This window comes from Bufo bufo, chromosome 3, assembly GCF_905171765.1.
Source record: "Bufo bufo chromosome 3, aBufBuf1.1, whole genome shotgun sequence".
Taxonomy (NCBI): Eukaryota; Metazoa; Chordata; class Amphibia; order Anura; family Bufonidae; genus Bufo; species Bufo bufo.
This window is the reverse complement of record NC_053391.1, coordinates 482,063,313-482,089,332: the sequence shown is the minus strand read 5'-3', so window position 1 is coordinate 482,089,332 and position 26,020 is coordinate 482,063,313. Positions and strand designations below refer to the sequence as shown.

The window sequence follows — 26,020 nt, the reverse complement described above, 5'->3', positions numbered from 1 at the left end:
AGTTTGAAATCAAATTCTGTAAAAAATGACCTGTGAAATCCGAAAGGTGCTCTTTGGAATATGGGCCCCTTTGCCCACCTAGGCTGCAAAAAAGTGTCACACATCTGGTATCTCCGTACTCAGGAGAAGGTGGGGAATGTGTTTTGGGGTGTCATTTTACATATACCCATGCTGGGTAAGAGAAATATCTTGGCAAAAGACAACTTTTCCCATTTTTTTATACAAAGTTGGCATTTGACCAAGATATTTATCTCACCCAGCATGGGTATATGTAAAAAGACACCCCAAAACACATTCCTCAACTTCTCCTGAATACAGAGATACCAGATGTGTGACACTTTTTTGCAGCCTAGGTGGGCAAAGGGGCCCACATTCCAAAGAGCACCTTTCGGATTTCACAGGTCATTTTTTACAGAATTTGATTTCAAACTCCTTACCACACATTTGGGCCCCTAGAATGCCAGGGCAGTATAACTACCCCACAAGTGACCCCATTTTGGAAAGAAGAGACCCCAAGGTATTCGCTGATGGGCATAGTGAGTTCATGGAAGTTTTTATTTTTTGTCACAAGTTAGTGGAATATGAGACTTTGTATGAAAAAAAATAAATCATCATTTTCCACTAACTTGTGACAAAAAATAAAAAATTCTAGGAACTCGCCATGCCCCTCACGGAATACCTTGGGGTGTCTTCTTTCCAAAATGGGGTCACTTGTGGGGTAGTTATACTGCCCTGGCATTCTAGGGGCCCAAATGTGTGGTAAGGAGTTTGAAATCAAATTCAGTAAAAAATGACCTGTGAAATCCGAAAGGTGCTCTTTGGAATGTGGGCCCCTTTGCCCACCTAGGCTGCAAAAAAGTGTCACACATCTGGTATCTCCGTACTCAGGAGAAGGTGGGGAATGTGTTTTGGGGTGTCTTTTTACATATACCCATGCTGGGTGAGAGAAATATCTTGGCAAAAGACAACTTTTCCCATTTTTTTATACAAAGTTGGCATTTGACCAAGATATTTATCTCACCCAGCATGGGTATATGTAAAAAGACACCCCAAAACACATTCCTCAACTTCTCCTGAATACAGAGATACCAGATGTGTGACACTTTTTTGCAGCCTAGGTGGGCAAAGGGGCCCATATTCCAAAGAGCACCTTTCGGATTTCACAGGTCATTTTTTACAGAATTTGATTTCAAACTCCTTACCACACATTTGGGCCCCTAGAATGCCAGGGCAGTATAACTACCCCACAAGTGACCCCATTTTGGAAATAAGACACCCCAAGGTATTCCGTGAGGGGCATGGCGAGTTCCTAGAATTTTTTATTTTTTGTCACAAGTTAGTGGAACATGATGATTTTTTTTTTTTTTTCATACAAGGTCTCATATTCCACTAACTTGTGACAAAAAATAAAAACTTCCATGAACTCACTATGCCCATCAGCGAATACCTTGGGGTCTCTTCTTTCCAAAATGGGGTCACTTGTGGGGTAGTTATACTGCCCTGGCATTCTAGGGGCCCAAATGTGTGGTAAGGAGTTTGAAATCAAATTCTGTAAAAAATGACCTGTGAAATCCGAAAGGTGCTCTTTGGAATATGGGCCCCTTTGCCCACCTAGGCTGCAAAAAAGTGTCACACATCTGGTATCTCTGTATTCAGGAGAAGTTGAGGAATGTGTTTTGGGGTGTCTTTTTACATATACCCATGCTGGGTGAGATAAATATCTTGGTCAAATGCCAACTTTGTATAAAAAAATGGGAAAAGTTGTCTTTTGCCAAGATATTTCTCTCACCCAGCATGGGTATATGTAAAAAGACACCCCAAAACACATCCCCCACCTTCTCCTGAGTACGGAGATACCAGATGTGTGACACTTTTTTGCAGCCTAGGTGGGCAAAGGGGCCCATATTCCAAAGAGCACCTTTAGGATTTCACAGGTCATTTTTTACAGAATTTGATTTCAAACTCCTTACCACACATTTGGGCCCCTAGAATGCCAGGGCAGTATAACTACCCCACAAGTGACCCCATTTTGGAAAGAAGAGACCCCAAGGTATTTCGTGATGGGCATAGTGAGTTCATAGAATTTTTTATTTTTTGTCACAAGTTAGTGGAATATGAGACTTTGTAAGAAAAAAAATCATCATTTTCCGCTAACTTGTGACAAAAAATAAAAAGTTCTATGAACTCACTATGCCCATCAGCGAATACCTTAGGGTGTGTACTTTCCGAAATGGGGTCATTTGTGGGGTGTTTGTACTGTCTGGGCATTGTAGAACCTCAGGAAACATGACAGGTGCTCAGAAAGTCAGAGCTGCTTCAAAAAGTGGAAATTCACATTTTTGTACCATAGTTTGTAAACGCTATAACTTTTACCCAAACCATTTTTTTTTTTACCCAAACATTTTTTTTTTATCAAAGACATGTAGAACAATAAATTTAGAGCAAAATTTATATATGGATGTCGTTTTTTTTGCAAAATTTTACAACTGAAAGTGAAAAATGTCATTTTTTTGCAAAAAAATCGTTAAATTTCGATTAATAACAAAAAAAAGTAAAAATGTCAGCAGCAATGAAATACCACCAAATGAAAGCTCTATTAGTGAGAAGAAAAGGAGGTAAAATTCATTTGGGTGGTAAGTTGCATGACCGAGCAATAAACGGTGAAAGTAGTGTAGGTCAGAAGTGTAAAAAGTGGCCTGGTCTTTCAGGGTGTTTAAGCACTGGGGGCTGAGGTGGTTAAAGTCATACACAGAACTGCAGCAGTCATACAATATCCCACATCAGGAATTCTATAAATACCTGATAATTAGGCACTTTCTGAAAGAGAACCCTACATTCATAAGTAAAGTCAATTTGTTGCTTCTCAGACAATGGTCCTTAACAAATGCTATACCAACAGGGATAAAACCGATATACTCACATTTAGGAGGCAAGGATTCCTTCACCAAATCGTCTCCCTTCCTGTCATGGGAGGCCGAGTTGAGGAAGACCTTTTCCCTAGCTCAATGGTCCACAGCCATCAGGTTTGCAGTATCATGTCTAAAATGTACATCACATTTTGAATCTTACATGAAGACAGTACTTAGGTGATATTTTACCCCAATGAGCCATATTTTTCCAGGTACAGCTCATGTTTGCTGGAGAGGTTATGGAGGGAGGGGGACGCTTCTACATATCTTGTGGGACTGTCCCAAAATATCTGATTTGTGGTCCCTGGTCTTCCAAGCTATTTCAGATGCGGTTGGATGTAGGATGGACCCAGACCCAGCTCTAGCCCTGTTACTGATAGATCTCACACAGATTTTGAGTTGTTATAGGACAATTGCGATGCATTTGTTCTTGACCACCAAGCTCGCAATTACAAGAAATTGGAAAAGCACTATTGTTCCTACCTATCAGGAGGTAGTGAGAGCTGTGGAAATAACGAGATCATGTGAAAGAATGATCGCTCACAAGAACTTCACACTCAAAAAATATGAAGAGGATTGGGCGTCTTAGGCCTGTCTGTACCCAATAGCACCCTACACACCTCAACCAAATGGCGGGAGGGGGTTCAGGAATCAGGAACGGTTATTGCTTAAACTTGTAATGCTTAAAGTCAAGCCTGATGTATGTGCCTTGACAATGCCTATGGTAATTCTCTACCTTTTCTTTTCTTTGAAGTTCCATTATAGAAGGTACTATTGCTTTGTCATTTCCTTTTATATCTTATTGCTGGTATAATAATCCCACAGGATCTTATATGTCAACAAAGCATAAATGCTCACTGGTTGATAATACTCTGTATAAATGCAATGAAAATACTTTGTTCAAATGTATTTGATAATTTGTTGAAAAAATCCAATAAAATACTATTAAACATAAAAGACAGGTACAGTAGCAAGAGCTCTTGGCTGCAAAAGCTTTAAGACTAAAAAATGTTAAGCTGTTATACAGTGTGTGTGTGTGTGTGTGTATATATATATATATATATATATATATACAGTATGTATATGTACTGTAAGGGGTAGCTCTCTTTCACTGGGGTCGCAACCACACACTTCTTCACGGACACCAGGATTTAGGGGCCAAACTGTGCTTTATTGTGGCATACGGCATAAAGAAAAACATACAAAGCCAAAATAAAACAGCTTGCCCGTGTGGGCTCTACCAAAACACATAGGTTTTCCTGACTCACCTCTAAGTACCGCTTAGGGTCAGGGTCTCAGGCTCCAAGCCTTAGCAGGTTCTGCTCATCAAGCGCCAATCCACACAGGGGAGAGATCAGGCTTCGCATAGCCTTGTGGCCCCTCAGCCCTCCTGACTGAGACCACATACAGAGCCTCTGCTCCAGGTTCAGACACTCCCCCCAGACTGACACACTGAGGGTGGATTTATGCTAGCCTGATTAGGGTAGGCTTCACCTGCGATCACCTTCCTGCTAGGGAAAAACCTGCCCCGGACAGGGGGGTGGATTGGGAGGTCCCACTGCCAAAACCTACCTTCCCAATTCAAGTAAAATCCAGCCCGGAATTCTTCTTCAGCCTTATCTTTGGTCTCTGGTACATCCGAGAATTTCTCCCACTCCAACTCATCGGCCTTAGCTTCTTCAGCCTTTGAGTCTCCTTTGGAGTCTTCATACTTTTTGTTGGCCTTCTCATCCTTCTCGGGCACGGCATCATATACTTGCATTCTTAACACCTCCTCCTCTTTCTCATCAAGGTTGGAGGTACTGGGGACACTGGGGTCCTCATCAGACTCTTCGTCTTCTGGTATTTTCTCCATAGGCTCACCCAGGATATTGTTTTCCTTTCGGGCAGGATTTAGGAGAGCTAGCCCATAGTAGTAGACAGGATCCGCATACTGGTCTCCTCGTATTTCTTCCCCAGCACACCGCAGGATTTCTGGAAGGCATTGACAGCAGAGGAAATGCTTTTCATGACCAGGTCCTGGCTACTCAGTATCACGAGTCTCTTGGATTCAGCATCCATATCAGCTGCATTAATTGGTTTCTCAGAACCATCTTGAATCTTCTCCTTCTCGGCCGGCAGCGCAGTGTCACCATCTCCAGACCCATTCTTACCAGGCACTGGCTTAGACTTCTTGGCCTCTTTTAGAGGACTCTCATCTTCAGGTTCATTTTCCTTTGCTTGAGCCAACCTGACATCTTGAGAAGCTCTTGCCTCTAACTCTTCAAGCTAAGTCTTAATTTCTTCCACCTGATGCCCGAGAGTACGCTTAGACTTCTCCAACTCGTAGACGTTCATATCGACGTCATCCTTTGAGCTCATGAGATCTTCCATCTCTGCTCTGAGTTGCCTACTCAGCCTCTAAAATTCATCTTGCTCCTCAAGTGCTTCAAGGGCTCTAGCCAAGGAGAGGGCCTTGCTCTCCTTCTCCCGAGCATCAGTCTCCGCTCAGTCACATTCTTCGTCAAACTGGGCCGAGGAATTTTTCTCTTCAGCCAGGAGCAGGTCAAACTTCTTCTGTTTCTTCTCCAACTTAGACACAATTTGTTTCTGGTGGTCCAGGTCCACCATCCGATCACACAACTCTTGATCAAGTTGAGCAATCCTGGCTTCCAAATGTCTTTTCTCCTCCAAGAGAGCAGATTTTCCTGAGATGCTGTTTACAACCTCATCAGACAGTTCATCTCTCTCCTGCTCCGCATGACGTCTGGATCGCTCAGAAGCTGCAAGTTCCTCTTGAAGTTGGAGAAATTCTATTTGTGACTCTAGATTCTTTTGTTCATTCATTCCTTTCTGAGTCTCCTCCTTTGACTCTTCTGGAGCTTTATCCAGTTGCTCAGCAAGAACAGCTAGTTCCTTCTCTAGTGTATCTAGGGACTGTGCGGAGCGGGCAAAAACATCTTCAAGTTTGGAGTCGTACTGGCCTGCCAGGCCTAGCTGGTAGTGAGCCTCTACCAGCAGTCTGTGATGCTCTTCTACACGCTCTTTTTAGTTGGTCGGACCTGCCAGGAAGTCTTCCACTGCCTGGGTATAATTCTCAGACCCTATGCTGACGTCTCCCCACTTATCTCTGGTCACGTCAGGAATAACTGTCATCTGGTCGCTACTAGCAACTACCTTAATTTCTCAAGACCTTGACATGGTAGCTTCTCTCTCTCTGAGTTGCTATCGGTCACATACGTCATATATACCGCTCTGGTCATTATCAATCCTGACCTCTAGGGGCACCGATGAGCCAAACCCAACATTGGACATTTCCTTATTAAACATAGAACACTGGAGAGACTGCACACTCTCCTCTGGTACGTGTGGTGCACACGCTAGCCGTGCCCCACTTTCCCGCACTTTTATCACAGTGGGTTCCCTTAGCTGTGTGCCCTCAACATTTATCAGCATTTCTACATCAATTACATTTTTACCAGCAGGGGGCACTTCTCCCCTGTCCACAACCTGCAACGGAAGAAGCATGTCCTTATCACATATTTCACATGACATCACATTTTCAGTACAATCACCTTGCACCTTATCAGCACCATTGTTTCTAATGGTCACATTTTAAGGGCTATGTACCAGTTCTGCAGGAGATTTAACCCTGACTGCAGAAGTGTTTCCAGTTCCCCACAAATCATAGAACAAAGGAAAATCACAGCCCAACCTTCCCTCATGTATGAGCACTTTTGCAGTACCAAGATTATCAGTCTCAGTTTTCACCAGGATCTCACCCTCAGTGAGGACCACCGGATAGTCCGTAGTATCCGCATAATTGTCCCAAACATTTATCAGTCTCAGGTTTTACTATCCTGCTACCTCTTACCCAGGCTAGCATGGGATCTTTGACTTTCCCCACCCCAAAACTAGCCTTGGTCACAGGCTCTTTGGGCAACACAGTACCCTTCTCCCCTGCACATTCCTGCGAGGGAGAAACTGCAACAGGCTTACCCGTCTGTTCAGACACTGCATTTTCCATATGGTCACACACTTTTGAGACAGTTTCTCGCCTCGGTGACATATCACCCACCGGTCCAGTGGGTAGAAACTGCCGCCGGCTCAATGTCACTGGGTCTGTTACCGATCTTACCGATTATCAACTCATATTCGGCACTCGCGGGAGAATATCTCCAGCACTTTCATCACCCTTCTCCTTAATACAGTAGTTGCCACAGGAAACGCCTTGGCCTTGACTCCAGCCTTTTTCCGGACAGTCACTCCATCTGCACCCTTTATTACTTTGCGCACACATGCAGAAAACATAGGATCTCCTGAGAGCCGCACCGCTCTCCACCTCCTTTTCTTCCCGACGGTTGCATTGGCAATGGCACACATCTTTTCCTCTGGAACTCCAGCCGCACAACTTGAATTTTTTTTTCCGCTCCATAGCTGCCAGAAGAACGGAAAGTCTCTGCCGAGGACAAACTCCACTTCCAGGGTCTCACATTTTAAGAGCTCCCATTGCACATGGCCATAGTCTGTTATAACGGTCAGAGACATGTTGACATCTGTCTCTGGCCCCCTCTTTAGAAAGTCCAGTACTTTTTTTTTTTTTTTCAAACAGGTCAATCTCTTTTCTGGACTTCTGTCCCTTTAAATATCTGCACCAAAATTAAAATAGTCCACAATAGCACGAGCAGCACCTGCTCCACTGAACAAACAGGTTTCCGACCCTTTAACTCCACCACAACAGGATTCACCAGCACCTGCAGCACCGCTTAGGGTCAGGGTCTCAGGCTGCAAGCCTTAGCAGGTTCCGCTCATCAAGTGCCAATCCACACAGGGGAGAGATCAGGCTTCGCATAGCCTTGTGGACCCTCAGCCCTCCTGACTGAAACCACATACTCTAGAAGCGATCCAGGCTGGGGGCTGGGGGGTACTCGGTTTACAGGTGTATTATGCTTATCCTGGTAAACCGCCCCCCTCGTGAAGTGAGTAAATGAACCCACGATACCACATTATTTTAATGTGTGTAATAGTATCTTTTTAAACTGATTTTTTACCTATTGATTTGCCTAACTGTACCAAACTATATCGTGTACGATACTGCGGAACACGGTCTCTTAGGCACTCGAGACGGCATGCAGTGATCCTACCTATGTGTACAATCTTTTAATCCTTTTTGCAGAATTTATATACAATCTTTTGATCTTTTATGTAGATTTTTTTATATATATGTGTACATATATACATTTTTATCCTACACATTGATATCTCTATACACTTTCACTTTTTTACAAATGAAATGCTGATACAAAACCTATTACACACCTAAGTTGCTCAACACTAACCCACCTTCTTCGATCAACCACTACTGGCGCCCAAAAGGGTTTATTCAAAAATAGGTGAGACTTGGAAGGTATCTCCACCCACCAGTCCCCCTATTTTGGCATACTACCGTACTCCACTAGTGACAGTGACCCAATCTGAGTGTGTACCATTAAAGGGTTTCTACCACCAGAAATACTGTTATGTAGCTGACTGACATTAGCGATTCGCTAATGTCAGCACTACATAACAGTATGTTTCTAACATTAGTCCCTGCAGCCGTTTTTGTTAAAAAAGTACTTTTATAGATATGCTAATGAGCCTCTAGGTGCTATGTGGGCGTCATTAGCACCTAGAGGGCTCCGTCCACTAACCATTTCAGCCGCCCATCGCGTCCCTCCAGCCCGCCCCGCTCCTGTTGATTGACGTGAAACTTCTCAGTATCTCGTACCAATTCCCGCGCCTGCGCCGTGCGCTCCTGTATTCGGCGCAGGCGCAGTGAGTGAATGCCGCGCTCCTGGTGCCGGCTTCCTCATTGTAACGTAGTTGGCGCAGGCGCAGTGAGGAAGCCGGCGCCGGGAGAATACAGAAGCGCACGGCGCAGGCGCAGGAATTGGTACGAGATACTGAGAAGTTTTACGTCAATCAAAAGGAGCAGGGCGGGCTGGACGGACGCGATGGGCGGCTGAAATGGTTAGTGGACGGAGCCCTCTAGGTGCTAATGACGCCCACATAGCACCTAGAGGCTCATTAGCATATCTATAAAAGTGCTTTTTTAACAAAAACGGCCGCAGGGACTAATGTTATAAACATACTGTTATGTAGTGCTGACATTAGCGAATCGCTAATGTCAGTCAGCTACATAACAGTATTTCTGGTGGTAGAAACCCTTTAATAACCACCTTCTGTTTTCTATTACTGAGCCAGTTACTTACCCACATACAGACATTTTCTCCCAGTCCAAGCATTCTCATTTTATATACTAACCTTTCATGCGGTACAGTGTCAAATGCTTTGGAGAAGTCCATATATACGACATCCATTGATTCGCCACTGTCAAGTCTAGAACTTTCCTCCTCATAGAAACTGATTAAATTAGTTTGACATGACCGATCCCTCATGAAGCCATGCTGATATAGCTCTATTTGCTCATTTTAATTGAGGTACTCCAAGATATCATCTCTTAGAAAACCTTCAAACAGTTTACCCATGACAGATGTTAAACTTACCAGCCTATAGTTTCCGGGCTCTGTTTTTGGACCCTTTTTGAATATTGGCACCACATTTGCTATGAGCCAATCCTGTCAGTATAGAGTCCTTAAATATCAGAAATAAGGGTCTGGCTATGACATTACTTAATTCTCTTATGATACAGGGGTGTATGCCATCTGGTCCTGGTGATTTGTCTATTTTAATCTTTTTAAGGACGCCGCTGTACTTCTTCCTGGGTCAGACAGGGCACTTTTAATGGAGAATTTACTTTTACATTCTGCATTTCATTTTTACAGTTTTTTTTTCCTCAGTTCATACAGGTCTGAGACTCTAAAATTGTATAAAGCCAAAATAATACACTGACATTGCTTAAAATGTCAAAATGTGTATTTCCACTTTAACTTTATGCCTTTTGGAGATCATTTCACATCACATCCCGGATTACTCGCTTTTCTATTATCCTCCTCCTTCTCCTGGTGCCTGAACATAGTCATCCTGCTGCTACCCCAATACTGTACATGCTGTGTTTCCCAATGCGCCCCAATACTATACTTCAGAAATAACAGTGCCATACAGATAGCCCCCCATATTAATAGTGCTATACAGATAGCCCCCCATATTAATTGGGGCTACATGAGTGCTGCCAGCTTTGGAGAGCTACAGTTCATTGAGGGAACCATGAATGCCAACATGTACTGTGACATACTGAAGCAGACAATGATCCACTCCCTTCAGAAACTGGGCCTCAAGGCAGTATTCCAACATGATAACGACCCCAAACACACCTCACAAATGACCACTTCCTTGCTAAAGAAACTGAGAGTAAAGATGCTGGACTGGCCAAGCATGTCTCCAGACCTAAACCCTATTGAGCATCTGTCGGGCATCCTCAAATGGAAGGTGGAGGAGCGCAAGGTCTCGAACATCCACCAGCTTCGTGATGTCATCATGGAGGAATGGAAGAGGATTCCAGTGCAACTTGTAAAGCTCTAGTGAACTCCATGCCAAAGAGAGTTAAGGCAGTGCTGGAAAGTAATGGTGGCCACACAAAATATTGACACTTTGGGCACAATTTGGCCATTCTCACTATAGGGTGTACTCACTTTTGCTGCCAGCGGTTTAGACATTAATGGCTGTGCGTTAAGTTATTTTGAGGGTACACCAAATTTACACTATTATACAAGGGCGCATTGGCCATAGTCCTTACAGGGAAATTTCCCGGTGGGCTGATGCCCAGGGGGCCGCCTGGGCCCTCCTCATGGCCAGGCAGTGGAAGTTTTTTGGGATGTATTTTGTGCTGCTGGCAGTATTGTCTGATGGACTGTGATATTTGGCTCTGTTGGGGTTGTATAATGTGCCACAATATGGTATTGCTGGCCCTGCCTTCCATCAATTTGGATCCAACTACAAAATGGAGCCACTTTTAGTATTTTTTCCAAGGCCACTTAACGTTCCCAGTCTGGCCCTGCTATTATATGAGCTGTACACTGACTACTTTACATTGTATCAAAGTATCATTTCTTCAATGTTGTACCATCGAAAGGTATAATAAAATATTTACAAAAATGTGAGATGTGTACTCACTTTTGTGAGATATATAGACTTTCAGTATAACCATCATCAAGGACAGAATGAAGACAGGAGGTGCATGTTACTTGCAAGCATAGATAATTCAGTAATAAACTAGCAATCATATTGTAAAGTGATGGTCCAGGATTTAGCAGATACTTTGTATTCATCTGTTCCTTTAGAGAACTCTGTATTTTACAGCTTGGGGCCTAAAAGCTATTTGCCAAGTTCATATCATTTTGATAATGTTCATTATTCTCTTCCTTTCCTTCATCTTCCGTTCAGTCTGTTCAATCCATCTCCAGAGATCTTCCTTTTCATCCACTCTTAATAACAAATCCTATAATAGTCTTCTATACAAGTTTTTACAGCTGTAATCTGTCAGAATTTCATAAACGGAACAGATTTTTTTCCAGTAAAGACAGAGTACTTTGTAGCACATTTTTCTCCTTATGTGGGCTTAATCCATGTAATGGACTGAAATTGTCTGGATTCTTTCTGTGTCAGAGAAATTCATATCAGGCGAAAGCATTTGATGTCACTTGGGAAATATAATTAATGGCTTACACCATAACAGGAAGAACCCTGGCAGGTCCATACTGTGTATCACTAAGATAAGAACTGAAAAGCCACATGACAAGGACGTCTTCATCGTCTAGATGGAAAATCTTACATAGTTCTTCCCAGCTTAATCAGTACAGAATCACATTACAGCAAATGTATTAATTTTTACATTATATGTAATTATCTTCATATTTATTTTACTGCTGATTCTACAAAAGTATTTTGATAGCTTTGAATTTTTGAGGAATTCCACAGACATTTGTAGGTAGGATTTCAAATCCACTAATATTTTATGTAACAGTACTCAAATTTATATGAATACCTACATGATGGCCCAGATTGTCTTTTTTCCAACATACTCAGGAGTGTGGCTTAGCTGAAAGGGGTTTGGCTTCATGGGAAAGGGGTGGGACCTGAGATGCGCCATTTTGTGCATAAATTGTGCTAAAATTTTCTGTCTCAGCATAAGCCAACCAATAGTTGGTGTAGAGTCAGTGAAAAAGGTCTATACCTGCACCAGATTTATCATGCAGTCTGAGCCACTGTGATAAATGTGGTGCAGTTTTAGACAGCTGGTCTAAATTTACGCCATCTTTAGGATTAGTTAATCTGGTCCATTGTGCACACAAAGGGTTTAACACAAAAGCGTAAGGAGGCTCCTGCCTACAGTAGATTAGTTGTATAAGACGGCCTTATGAATGACCTTCATTTGACATAAGTAACTGTACATATCCATACAGTTATGAAACAAGAGCCCAGAATGTGGAACACTGTAGGAACAATTGTTTTAATGATCCCTCATTCATTGTCAATGCTGTATAATGTTTCTAACAATAGTTGTTTCCCTCAGTCATACGTTTTTGTGTATTTTTCCTATATGAATCCCAGGTAGGTTATATAGTTCTGTACCAGTAAGAAAGAACCTGATCCTCTTCCTATGTGCTGAATGAGGCTGTGATATAGTATGACGGGTAATTTGCAACAGTGATTATCATGCTAACCATTGGTATTGGGCAACCAAGTAGTCAGGTTAGACTGAGTTTATGCTTCAGTTATTTGGTCAGTTATTTCCATCACTTATTGTGAGCCAAATGCAGTAGTGAAGCCTACTCAGAGATAAGGTATAAAGGAAACTTCTGCACCTGTTCTGTGTTTTTGAACCGCACCTGGTTTTAGTTCACAATAACTGATGTAAATAACTGACCAAATAACTGACGTGTGAACTCCGCCTCAGTGAGCTACAAGTATCATGGCACAGGGTCAGGGCCAGCTCTAGGTTCATGTTGCCCATGGCGGATAAATCCCAGTGGGCCACCTTGAGGCATTTTTTTACATTTACATGTCCCCCTGCCCCCCATACCGTATAATGACCCACAGTGGCCCCCATACAGTATAATGATCACTAGTGGCCCTTCACACAGTATAATAACCCCCCCAGTGCCCCGCACACAGTATAATCACCCCCAGTGACCCACCAGAGGATGCTCCCTTGCTTCAGTCTGAAGCTGTGTAAGTGAAAGGACTGCAGCTCCCTGCACTCCAGCTATGAGCGCTTCCATCTGTATTGATGGAAACGCTCATAGCAGTGCAGTGGGCCCCCCCAGGAGCAGGGTCCCTGCACTTGCCCGGGTATGCCGGGTGCTGATGCCGGCCCTGCACAGAGTAAACCAGTTGGTATATTTCCAACACTGTGGCTGATTTAATGTAGATTACTTGGTTTGCCCCTTACTAAGACTCAGAGTTTACACATTGCTTTTGTGTTCCTTTTAAGAACATCATCAAAAATGCATTGCAAAAAAAAATGCTTTTTTACTGTGATTACATTTTTTTATTTTTATTTTTACAGGTGAGGCATGTTAAATCCATGTTCGACTATGGAGATCTTACAGATGAAACACATTGATTTAAAAAGATTGTGCAAGATAATAAAAAATCTCAGACAAGTCCCCAATTGACTAAAATAAAAAAGATATTATTTATATATATATATATATATATATATATATATATATATATATATATATATATCGTATATTTAGTAATCCTCTTTCTCCAGCATTGTTTTCCTCACCCCACCGGGCCGGTCCCCCTGCCGCTGCTTGTTTACATGACTGCCAATTGGGGACTTGCCCGAGATTTTTCATTATCTTGGACAACCTCTTTTATATGTTTCTGTTAAAAAAAAATTTAAGTCATTGTAAAAATGTGTGTGTTTTTTAATGTGTTTTTTTAGATGGGCGTTTTTAAAAAGCAACTTGCCCTATATGTGTCACTTAGTTGATAATCATCTATCTCTGGTAGGGTAGTTACTTGTACAGTTTATTCATGCTGTGCTTGCTGTAGTGGAAATCGGTTCTCCATGCACTGACCGTACTTGTGCACATAAGAGTTGCATTAAGATCTGACTATTTAAGATTCTAAATTGACAAAGGAGCTGTCCATTGCTTGACTTATTTATATTTATACCTTGTCGTGGTGTGTATTTTTGCTATTTTTTCCTCCACGGTGTAGATATATTTGTATGTTTTTTACCACTAAAGGAGTGACAAAGAATCTAATGTTTATCTCAAACCAAAATGTTATATTTATAAGGGTATTCTGGTAATTTCATGTTATCCGTTAACCACAAGATAGGGGATAACTATTAAATCAGTGGAACCCCCAGAATCACGAAAACAGGAGCTTTCTTACTCCACAGGGCCCTCGAAATGAGCAGAGCAGCAGATCAGGCATGCACACTGTGGTTCCATTAATCTCTATGGGATCTGGCAAAATTATATGAGCACTGTATTCAGCTCCAGCAGTCCCATAGAGGTCAATGGAATTGCAGTGTGAATGCCCAACTTGCTGTTCAGATAGTTTTTGGGGGCCCTGCAGGGTATGGGTCCTCCATTCTCGTGATCAGTAGGGGTCCCTGGGATAGGGAATTTTTTGAAATTGCTAGGATACCCCTGTAAAGATTTTCCCGATTTATAAAACATCTTATGGTAAAGTTGGCCCAAATTACTTAAACGCAGACTTCTTCAAAAAAAAGTGTCCTCTCATGATACATTTTCCCAAACAGTAAATAATAATTATTTTAATGTAGAAACTTTCATAGTCTAAAATTATATAGTATTTTATTTATTTAGTATCTGAGCTTGAAATCATCCAGAAAAGCACTTGTTCCTATTTTGATGGATAAACAATGATTTTGATATGCGAGTATGTTTTTGAGAAATCAAATTTTGCTTCTGTTTTCTGACAGTGACTTACTCGGACTGGTGACTTACCTGGACTGGGTTATGATTGTAGTCACCATATGTTCATGCATCTCCATGATGTTTGAGTCCCCATTCAGAAGGGTAATGCACACCCCAACTTTACAGGTACAATGTTACAGGCATCTCAGTTTTCTGCATTAATCTTCTACTGCTATTCAGCTTGCTGATCCTTTTGTGTCTGTGTTCCAGATCGCAGAGTATGTTTTTGTTATATTCATGAGCATTGAGCTGAACCTCAAGATTATGGCAGATGGCTTATTTTTCACCCCCACAGCTGTTATAAGGGACTTTGGAGGTGTGATGGACATATTCATTTATCTTGTACGTAAACACTTTTTATCCTATGTAAATGTTCGTAGCAATCTATTGAGGTGACCCCTTCAAAAAATGCCCTGACAATATCAATAGGATATAAGCAAAGGTGGGTGGTCAGATGGATTGATTGATTGCTGACAGTTCTTAAGATTTTGTGAATCACAATAGCAACATTCACTAGTTCCCAAAAGGAACATTGTGGTGCAGGTCAGATTTGACTTTCTGACAAATCCGAATTAAAAAGGACATTCTACACCCCAAAAAATATATACAGTTATTTGATTGAATTAGTCACAAATATCAGATTTAACTAGAATTTGAAACATGAAATTGTTCATGTTGAGGCTCATGTAGATGACTCTCACTGATGTACAGTGGATATAAAAAGTCTACACACCCTTGTTAAAATGTCAGGTATCTGTGATGTAAAAAAATGAGACAAAAATACAGTTCTGATCAAAAGTTTAAGACCACTTGAAAAATGGCAAAAAATCATATTTAGCATGGCTGGATCTTAACAAGGTTCCAAGTAGAGCTTCAACATGCAACAAGAAGAAATGGGAGTGAGACAAAACATTTTTTGAGCATTCAATTTAATGAAAACAACGAATAAACTGAAACTGGTTGTTTTTCAGCTGATCAAAACTTTAGGACCATATGCCTTTAAAAGGCCAAATCTGTGCAAAGATGTGGATTCATTGTCATTTTCTGTCAGGTAGTCACACGTTGTGATGGCAAAAGCAAAAAACCCTCCCTTTTTGAACGTGGTCGGGTTGTTGAACTGCATAAGCAGGGTCTCTCACAGCGCGCCATCGCTGCTGAGGTGGGACGCATTAAGACAGTCATTTGGAATTTCTTAAATAATCCTGAGGGTTATGGAACAAAAAAGTCAAGTGGAAGACCCAAAATAATTTCATCAACACTGAGCCGGAGGATCCAATTGGCTGTCCGTCAAGACACTGGACTATCCTTGACCCAAATTAAGGCCCTTACTGGTGCTGACTGCAGCCCTATAACCATCAGACAGCATCTGAGACTGAAGGGCTTCAAAAACAAAAAACGTCATCAAAGACCTCGTCTCCTTGAATGCTACAGAACTGCTCGTTTGGACTTTGCAAGAGAGCACCAAACATAAGACATTCAAAGGAGGAAGAAAGTTTTATTCTCTGATGAGAAAAAATTTAACCTTGATGGTCCTGATGGTTTCCAACGTTACTGGCATGACAAGCAGATCCCACCTGAGATGTTTTCTACGTGCCACAGTGGAGGGGGCGCCATAATGGTCTGGGGTGCTTTTTCCTTCAGTGGAACAATGGAGCTTCAGGAAGTGCAGGGGCGTCAAACGGCCGCTGGCTATGTCCAGATGTTGCAGAGAGCATTCCTCATGACTGAGGTTCCTCGTCTGTGTGGTAACGACTGGGTTTTTCAACAGGACAACGCTACAGTACACAATGCCCGCAGGACAAGGGACTTCTTCCAGGAGAATAACATTACTCTTTTGGCCCATCCTGCGTGTTCCTCTGATCTAAATCCAATTGAGAACCTTTGGGGATGGATGGCAAGGAAAGTTTACAAAAATAGACAACAGTTCCAGACAGTAAATGGCCGTCTTCACCACTTGGAGAAATGTTCCCACTCACCTCATGGAAACGCTTGCATCAAGCATGCCGAAACAAATTTTTGAAGTGATAAACAATAACGGCGGAGCTACTCTTTACTGAGTTCATGTTTGGAAGTTGGATTTCTGTTTTGGGGGGGGTTCGTTTTTTTGGGAAGAGTGGTCCTAAATAGAGTTGAGCGAACACCTGGATGTTCGGGTTCGAGAAGTTCGGCCGAACTTCCCGGAAATGTTCGGGTTCGGGATCCGAACCCGATCCGAACTTCGTCCCGAACCCCATTGAAGTCAATGGGGACCCGAACTTTTGGGCACTAAAAAGGCTGTAAAACAGCCCAGGAAAGAGCTAGAGGGCTGCAAAAGGCAGCAACATGTAGGTAAATCCCCTGCAAACAAATGTGGATAGGGAAATGAATTAAAATAAAAATAAAAAAAATAAAAATGAACCAATATCAATTGGACAGTGGTCCCATAGCAGAGAATCTGGCTTCACGTCAGCAGAGAATCAGTCTCTTCATGCCATAGCAAAGAATCTGGCTTCATGTCAGCAGAGAATCAGTCTCTTCATGCCATAGCAGAGAATCTGGCTTCATGTCAGCGCAGAATCAGTCTTCATGTCATAGCAGAGAATCAGGCTTCACGTCACCCACCACTGGAACAGGCCACTGTCACACATTTAGGCCCAGGCACCCAGACAGAGGAGAGCGGTCCCGTAACAGAGAATCTGGCCTTATGTCAGCTCAGAATCTGTCTTCATGTCATAGCAGAGAATCAGGCTTCACGTCACCCACCACTGGAACAGGCCACTGTCACACATTTAGGCCCAGGCACCCAGGCAGAGGAGAGAGGTCCCGTAACAGAGAATCTGGCCTTATGTCAGCGCAGAATCTGTCTTCATGTCATAGCAGAGAATCAGGCTTCACGTCACCCACCACTGGAGCAGGCCACTGTCATACATTTAGGCCCCGGCACCCAGACAGAGGAGAGCGGCCCCGTAACAGAGAATCTGGCCTTATGTCAGCGCAGAATCTGTCTTCATGTCATAGCAGAGAATCAGGCTTCACGTCACCCACCACTGGAACAGGCCACTGTCACACATTTAGGCCCAGGCACCCAGGCAGAGGAGAGAGGTCCCGTAACAGAGAATCTGGCCTTATGTCAGCGCAGAATCTGTCTTCATGTCATAGCAGAGAATCAGGCTTCACGCCACCCACCACTGGAACAGGCCACTGTCACACATTTAGACCCAGGCAGAGGAGAGAGGTCACGTAACAGAGAATCTGGCCTTATGTCAGCGCAGAATCTGTATTCATGTCATAGCAGAGAATCAGGCTTCACGTCACCCACCACTGGAACAGGCCACTGTCACACATTTAGGCCCCGGCACCCAGACAGAGGAGAGCGGTCCCGTAACAGAGAATCTGGCCTTATGTCAGCGCAGAATCTGTCTTCATGTCATAGCAGAGAATCAGGCTTCACGTCACCCACCACTGGAACAGGCCACTGTCACACATTTAGGCCCCGGCACCCAGACAGAGGAGAGGTTCATTCAACTTTGGGTTGCCCCGCAATATAATGGTAAAATGAAATTAAAAATAGTATTGAATGAGGAAGTGCCCTGGAGTAGAATAATATATTGTTAAGGGGAGGTAGTTAATATCTAATCTGCACAAGGGATGGAAAGGTCCTGTGGGATCCATGCCTGGTTCATTTTTATGAACGTCAGCTTGTCCACATTGGCTGTAGACAGGCGGCTGCGTTTGTCTGTAATGACGCCCCCTGCCGTGCTGAATAAACGTTCAGACAAAACGCTGGCCGCCGGGCAAGCCAGCACCTCCAAGGCATAAAAGGCTAGCTCTGGCCACGTGGACAATTTGGAGACCCAGAAGTTGAATGGGGCCGAACCATCAGTCAGTACGTGGAGGGGTGTGCACAGGTACTGTTCCACCATGTTAGTGAAATGTTGCCTCCTGCTAACAGGTGGTGCTGCAGTTAGCTGTGGCGTGGTGACAAAACTTTTCCACATCTCTGCCATGTTAACCCTGCCCTCAGAGGAGCTGGCCGTGACACAGCTGCGTTGGCGACCTCTTGCTCCTCCTCTGCCTTCGCCTTGGGCTTCCACTGGTTCCCCTGTGACATTTGGGAATGCTCTCAGTATCGCGTCTACCAACGTGCGCTTGAACTCGCGCATCTTCCTATCACGCTCCAGTGTAGGAAGTAAGGTGGGCACATTGTCTTTGTACCGGGGATCCAGCAGGGTGGCAACCCAGTATTCCGCACACGTTAAAATGTGGGCAACTCTGCTGTCGTTGCGCAGGCACTGCAGCATGTAGTCGCTCATGTGTGCCAGGCTGCCCAGAGGTAAGGACAAGCTGTCCTCTGTGGGAGGCGTATCGTCATCGTCCTGTGTTTCCCCCCAGCCACGCATCAGTGATGGGCCCGAGCTGCTTTGGGTGCCACCCCGCTGTGAACATGCTTCATCCTCATCCTCCTCCACCTCCTCCTCATCCTCGTCCTCCTCGTCCTCCAGTAGTGGGCCCTGTCTGGCCACATTTGTACCTGGCCTCTGGTGTTGCAAAAAACCTCCCTCTGAGTCACTTTGAAGAGACTGGCCTGAAAGTGCTAAAAATGACCCCTCTTCCTCCTCTTCCTCCTGGGCCACCTCCTCTTCCATCATCGCCCTAAGTGTTTTCTCAAGGAGACATAGAAGTGGTATTGTAACGCTGATAACGGCGTCATCGCCACTGGCCATGTTGGTGGAGTACTCGAAACAGCGCAACAGGGCACACAGGTCTCGCATGGAGGCCCAGTCATTGGTGGTGAAGTGTGTCTGATCCGCAGTGCGACTGACCCGTGCGTGCTGCAGCTGAAACTCCACTATGGCCTGCTGCTGCTCGCACAGTCTGTCCAGCATATGCAAGGTGGAGTTCCACCTGGTGGGTACGTCGCATATGAGGCGGTGAGCGGGAAGGCCGAAGTTATGCTGTAGCGCAGACAGGCGAGCAGCGGCAGGGTGTGAACGCCGGAAGCGCGAACAGACGGCCCGCACATTATGCAGCAGCTCTGACATGTCGGGGTAGTTGCGAATGAACTTCTGCACCACCAAATTCAGCACATGCGCCAGGCAAGGGATGTGCGTCAAACCGGCTAGTCCCAGAGCTGCAACGAGATTTCGCCCATTATCGCACACCACCAGGCCGGGCTTGCATAAGAGACTGCTGCATAACTTGAGGCTCAGACAGTTTCCCTGATATGCATGGGGGTGATGTGACAGACCGATGGGCTTGGTTTTCATGCGCCATCTGTGCGCTTTCTGCAGAAGACTGGGTGGGAGATAATGTGAACGTGCTGTATCTACTGTCGGCCACCCAATTGACTAATGCCTGCACCTGCTCAGGCCTTACCATCCTTAGAACGGCATTGGGCCCCACCAAATATCGCTGTAAATTCTGCTGGCTACCTGGACCTGAGGTAGTTGGTTCACTAGGACGTGTGGCTGTGGCAGAACGGCCACGTCCTCTCCTAGCACCAGAGGGTCCACTAACACCACCACGACCATGTCCACGTCCGCGTCCCTTATTAGATGTTTTCCTCATTGTTCCCGTTCACCACAATTTTGAGAATGGCAAATTTGGGAATGGTTTTTCAACCCAGAAAAAAAGTGTGCTTTTACGGTCACTACAAATAACTTGACCAGCTAAAACAGTACAGATTTGGTTAAATAGAGATGTGAGGCCTGTTTTTTTTTTGCGCTGTGTGACAGGTATAGGTTTAATCACAGAATCAGATTTCTATCAGCACGCTAGCGTGTGTCTTAGGTTTTTCTGAATGACACTATCAGTACCTTCAATGTAAGATATTCTTTTTGGGATAGATTTCAAGTAGGCCTCAAATACCAGAAACTAGTTATTTTGAGAATGGCAAATTTGGGAATGGTTTTTCAACCCAGAAAAAAAAGTGTGCTTTTACGGTCACTACAAATAACTTGACCAGCTAAAACAGTACAGATTTGGTTAAATAGAGATGTGAGGCCTGTTTTTTTTTGCGCTGTGTGACAGGTATAGGTTTAATCACAGAATCAGATTTCTATCAGCACGCTAGCGTGTGTCTTAGGTTTTTCTGAATGACACTATCAGTACCTTCAATGTAAGATATTCTTTTTGGGATAGATTTCAAGTAGACCTCAAATACCAGAAACTAGTTATTTTGAGAATGGCAAATTTGGCAATGGTTTTTCAACCCAGAAAAAAAAGTGTGCTTTTACGGTCACTACAAATAACTTGACCAGCTAAAACAGTACAGATTTGGTTAAATAGAGATGTGAGGCCTGTTTTTTTTTTGCGCTGTGTGACAGGTATAGGTTTAATCACAGAATCAGACTTCTATCTGCACGCTAGCGTGTGTCTTAGGTTTTTCTGAATGACACTATCACTAGCTTCAATGTAAGATATTCTTTTTGGGATAGATTTCAAGTAGGCCTCAAATACCAGAAACTAGTTATTTTGAGAATGGCAAATTTGGCAATGGTTTTTCAACCCAGAAAAAAAAGTGTGCTTTTACGGTCACTACAAATAATTTGACCAGCTAAAACAGTACAGATTTGGTTAAATAGAGATGTGAGGCCTGTTTTTTTTTGCGCTGTGTGACAGGTATAGGTTTAATCACAGAATCAGACTTCTATCAGCACGCTAGCGTGTGTCTTAGGTTTTTCTGAATGACACTATCAGTACCTTCAATGTAAGATATTCTTTTTGGGATAGATTTCAAGTAGGCCTCAAATACCAGAAACTAGTTATTTTGAGAATGGCAAATTTGGGAATGGTTTTTCAACCCAGAAAAAAAAGTGTGCTTTTACGGTCACTACAAATAACTTGACCAGCTAAAACAGTACAGATTTGGTTAAATAGAGATGTGAGGCCTGTTTTTTTTTTTGCGCTGTGTGACAGGTATAGGTTTAATCACAGAATCAGACTTTTATCTGCACGCTAGCGTGTGTCTTAGGTTTTTCTGAATGACACTATCACTAGCTTCAATGTAAGATATTCTTTTTGGGATAGATTTCAAGTAGGCCTCAAATACCAGAAACTAGTTATTTTGAGAATGGCAAATTTGGGAATGGTTTTTCAACCCAGAAAAAAAAGTGTGCTTTTACGGTCACTACAAATAACTTGACCAGCTAAAACAGTACAGATTTGGTTAAATAGAGATGTGAGGCCTGTTTTTTTTTTGCGCTGTGTGACAGGTATAGGTTTAATCACAGAATCAGACTTCTATCTGCACGCTAGCGTGTGTCTTAGGTTTTTCTGAATGACACTATCACTAGCTTCAATGTAAGATATTCTTTTTGGGATAGATTTCAAGTAGGCCTCAAATACCAGAAACTAGTTATTTTGAGAATGGCAAATTTGGGAATGGTTTTTCAACCCAGAAAAAAAAGTGTGCTTTTACGGTCACTACAAATAACTTGACCAGCTAAAACAGTACAGATTTGGTTAAATAGAGATGTGAGGCCTGTTTTTTTTTGCGCTGTGTGACAGGTATAGGTTTAATCACAGAATCAGACTTCTATCTGCACGCTAGCGTGTGTCTTAGGTTTTTCTGAATGACACTATTACTAGCTTCAATGTAAGATATTCTTTTTGGGATAGATTTCAAGTAGGCCTCAAATACCAGAAACTAGTTATTTTGAGAATGGTAAATTTGGGAATGGTTTTTCAACCCAGAAAAAAAAGTGTGCTTTTACGGTCACTACAAATAACTTGACCAGCTAAAACAGTACAGATTTGGTTAAATAGAGATGTGAGGCCTGTTTTTTTTTGCGCTGTGTGACAGGTATAGGTTTAATCACAGAATCAGATTTCTATCAGCACGCTAGCGTGTGTCTTAGGTTTTTCTGAATGACACTATCACTAGCTTCAATGTAAGATATTCTTTTTGGGATAGATTTCAAGTAGGCCTCAAATACCAGAAACTAGTTATTTTGAGAATGGCAAATTTGGCAATGGTTTTTCAACCCAGAAAAAAAAGTGTGCTTTTACGGTCACTACAAATAACTTGACCAGCTAAAACAGTACAGATTTGGTTAAATAGAGATGTGAGGCCTGTTTTTTTTTGCGCTGTGTGACAGGTATAGGTTTAATCACAGAATCAGACTTCTATCAGCACGCTAGCGTGTGTCTTAGGTTTTTCTGAATGACACTATCACTAGCTTCAATGTAAGATATTCTTTTTGGGATAGATTTCAAGTAGGCCTCAAATACCAGAAACTAGTTATTTTGAGAATGGCAAATTTGGGAATGGTTTTTCAACCCAGAAAAAAAAGTGTGCTTTTACGGTCACTACAAATAACTTGACCAGCTAAAACAGTACAGATTTGGTTAAATAGAGATGTGAGGCCTGTTTTTTTTTGCGCTGTGTGACAGGTATAGGTTTAATCACAGAATCAGACTTCTATCTGCACGCTAGCGTGTGTCTTAGGTTTTTCTGAATGACACTATCACTAGCTTAATGTAAGATATTCTTTTTGGGATAGATTTCAAGTAGGCCTCAAATACCAGAAACTAGTTATTTTGAGAATGGCAAATTTGGGAATGGTTTTTCAACCCAGAAAAAAAAGTGTGCTTTTACGGTCACTACAAATAACTTGACCAGCTAAAACAGTACAGATTTGGTTAAATAGAGATGTGAGGCCTGGTTTTTTTTGCGCTGTGTGACAGGTATAGGTTTAATCACAGAATCAGACTTCTATCTGCACGCTAGCGTGTGTCTTAGGTTTTTCTGAATGACACTATCACTAGCTTCAATGTAAGATATTCTTTTTGGGATAGATTTCAAGTAGGCCTCAAATACCAGAAACTAGTTATTTTGAGAATGGCAAATTTGGGAATGGTTTTTCAACCCAGAAAAAAAAGTGTGCTTTTACGGTCACTACAAATAACTTGACCAGCTAAATCAGTACAGATTTGGTTAAATAGAGATGTGAGGCCTGTTTTTTTTTGCGCTGTGTGACAGGTATAGGTTTAATCACAGAATCAGATTTCTATCAGCACGCTAGCGTGTGTCTTAGGTTTTTCTGAATGACACTATCAGTACCTTCAATGTAAGATATTCTTTTTGGGATAGATTTCAAGTAGGCCTCAAATACCAGAAACTAGTTATTTTGAGAATGGCAAATTTGGGAATGGTTTTTCAACCCAGAAAAAAAAGTGTGCTTTTACGGTCACTACAAATAACTTGACCAGCTAAAACAGTACAGATTTGGTTGAATAGAAATGTCAGGTCTATTTTTTAGGCGCTGGGTGACAGGCTCAACTTGCCCCTGATGTAATATATGGCCAAAAAATAACCACACTGTTGATGGTTAAATGCACTTGGGTGACACAGGCTCAGCCTGCACCAGATGTAGTATATGGCCAAAAAATAATCAGACTGTTGATGGTTAAATGCACTTCGGTGACACAGGCTCAGCCTGCAGCTGATGTAGTATATGGCCAAAAAATAACCAGACTGTTGATGGTTAAATACACTTCGGTGACACAGGCTCAGCCTGCAGCTGATGTAGGATATAGCACAAAATAACCACACTATCGATGGTTAAATACACTTGGTGATAGCTTGTGCTGGCGCACCACAAGTCACAAAATGGCCGCCGATCACCCCAGAAAAAAAGTGATCTAAAAACGCTCTGGGCAGCCTCAAAAAAGTGAGCAAGTCAATAATAGCACTTCAATGATCCACAGCTGCAGATCGATCACAGAATGAAGTCTTTTGGAGGAGTTAATCTGCCTAATCTCGCCCTAACGTCGCAGCTGCAACCTCTCCCTATACTGATCATAGCAGAGTGACGTGCGGCGCTACGTGACTCCAGCACTGGCCAATCACAGCCATTTCCAATAGTAGGCATGGCTGTGATGGCCTCTTGGGGCAAGTAGTTTGCAGCCTTTCAAAAAGCGCCAAGAAAGCGCCGAACACCGAACCCGAACCCAGACTTTTACGAAAATGTTCGGGTTCGGGTCCGTGTCACGGACACCCCAAAATTTGGTACAAACCCGAACTATACAGTTCGGGTTCGCTCATCCCTAGTCCTTCAGTTTATTTGTTGTTTTCGCTAAATTGAATGCTTCTTGTTGCATGTTGAAGCTCTACTTGGAACCTTGTTAAGATCCAGCCATGCTAAATATGATTTTTTTGCCATTTTTCAAGTGGTCTTAAACTTTTGATCAGGACTGTAAATCATTTCAGAACTTTTTCCACCTTTTAATGTGACCTATAAACTGTACAACTCAATTGAAAAACAAACTGAAATCTTTTAGGTAGAGGGAAGAAAAAATATAAAAATAAAATAATATGGTTGAATAAGTGTGCACACCCTTAAACTAATACTTTGTTGAAGCACCTTTTAAATTTTATTACAGCACTCAGTCTTTTTGGGTATGAGTCTATCAGCATGGCACATTTTGACTTGGCAAGATTTGCCCACTCTTCTTTGCAAAAACACTCCAAATCTGTCAGATCCTGTGCACAGCCCTCTTCAGATCACCCCACAGGTTTTCAATCGGATTCAGGTCTGGGCTCTGGCTGGGCCATTCCAAAACTTTAATCTTCTTCTGGTGAAGCCATTCCTTTGTTGATTTGGATGTATGCTTTGGGTCGTTATCATGCTAAAAGATGAAGTTTCTCTTCATGTTCAGCTTTCTAGCAGAACCCTGAAGGTTTTGTGCCAATATTGACTAGTATTTGGAACTGTTCATAATTCCCTCTAGCTTAACTAAGGCCCCAGTTTCAGCTGAAGAAAAACAGCCCCAAAGCATGATGCTGCCACCACCATGCTTCACTGTGGGTATGGTGTTCTTTTGGTGATGTGCAGTGTTATTTTTGCGGCAAACATATCTTTTGGAATTATGGCCAAAAAGTTCAACCTTGGTTTCATCAGACCATAACACCTTTTCCCACATGCTTTTGGGAGACTTCAGATGTGTTTTTGCAAAATGTAGCCTGGCTTGGATGTTTTTCTTCGTAAGAAAAGGCTTTCGTCTTGCCACTCTACCCCATAGCCCAGACATATGAAGAATACAGGAGATTGTTGTCACATGTACCACACAGCCAGTACTTGCCAGATATTCCTGCAGCTCCTTTAATGTTGCTGTAGGCCTCTTGGTAGCCTCCCAGACCAGTTTTCTTCTCGTCTTTTTTAATTTGGGGTTAATCAGAGGAACTTTAAATGATGGCAGGTGTATGCTCACTCCTATTTAACATGATTTTGAATATGATTGCTTAAT

The 26,020-nt window shown here is 42.8% G+C and overlaps 1 protein-coding gene across 1 annotated transcript in view; it reads left to right on the top strand.

The window, feature by feature from the left end:
* Window positions 1-26,020, top strand: part of NALCN (sodium leak channel, non-selective) — a 1,068,865-nt gene that overhangs the window by 960,000 nt on the left and 82,845 nt on the right. The window contains exons 24-25 of the mRNA XM_040425261.1: window positions 14,797-14,917; window positions 15,002-15,133. Of these exons, the coding sequence (XP_040281195.1) occupies window positions 14,797-14,917; window positions 15,002-15,133 (253 nt within the window). The remainder of the gene's footprint in view (window positions 1-14,796; window positions 14,918-15,001; window positions 15,134-26,020) is intronic.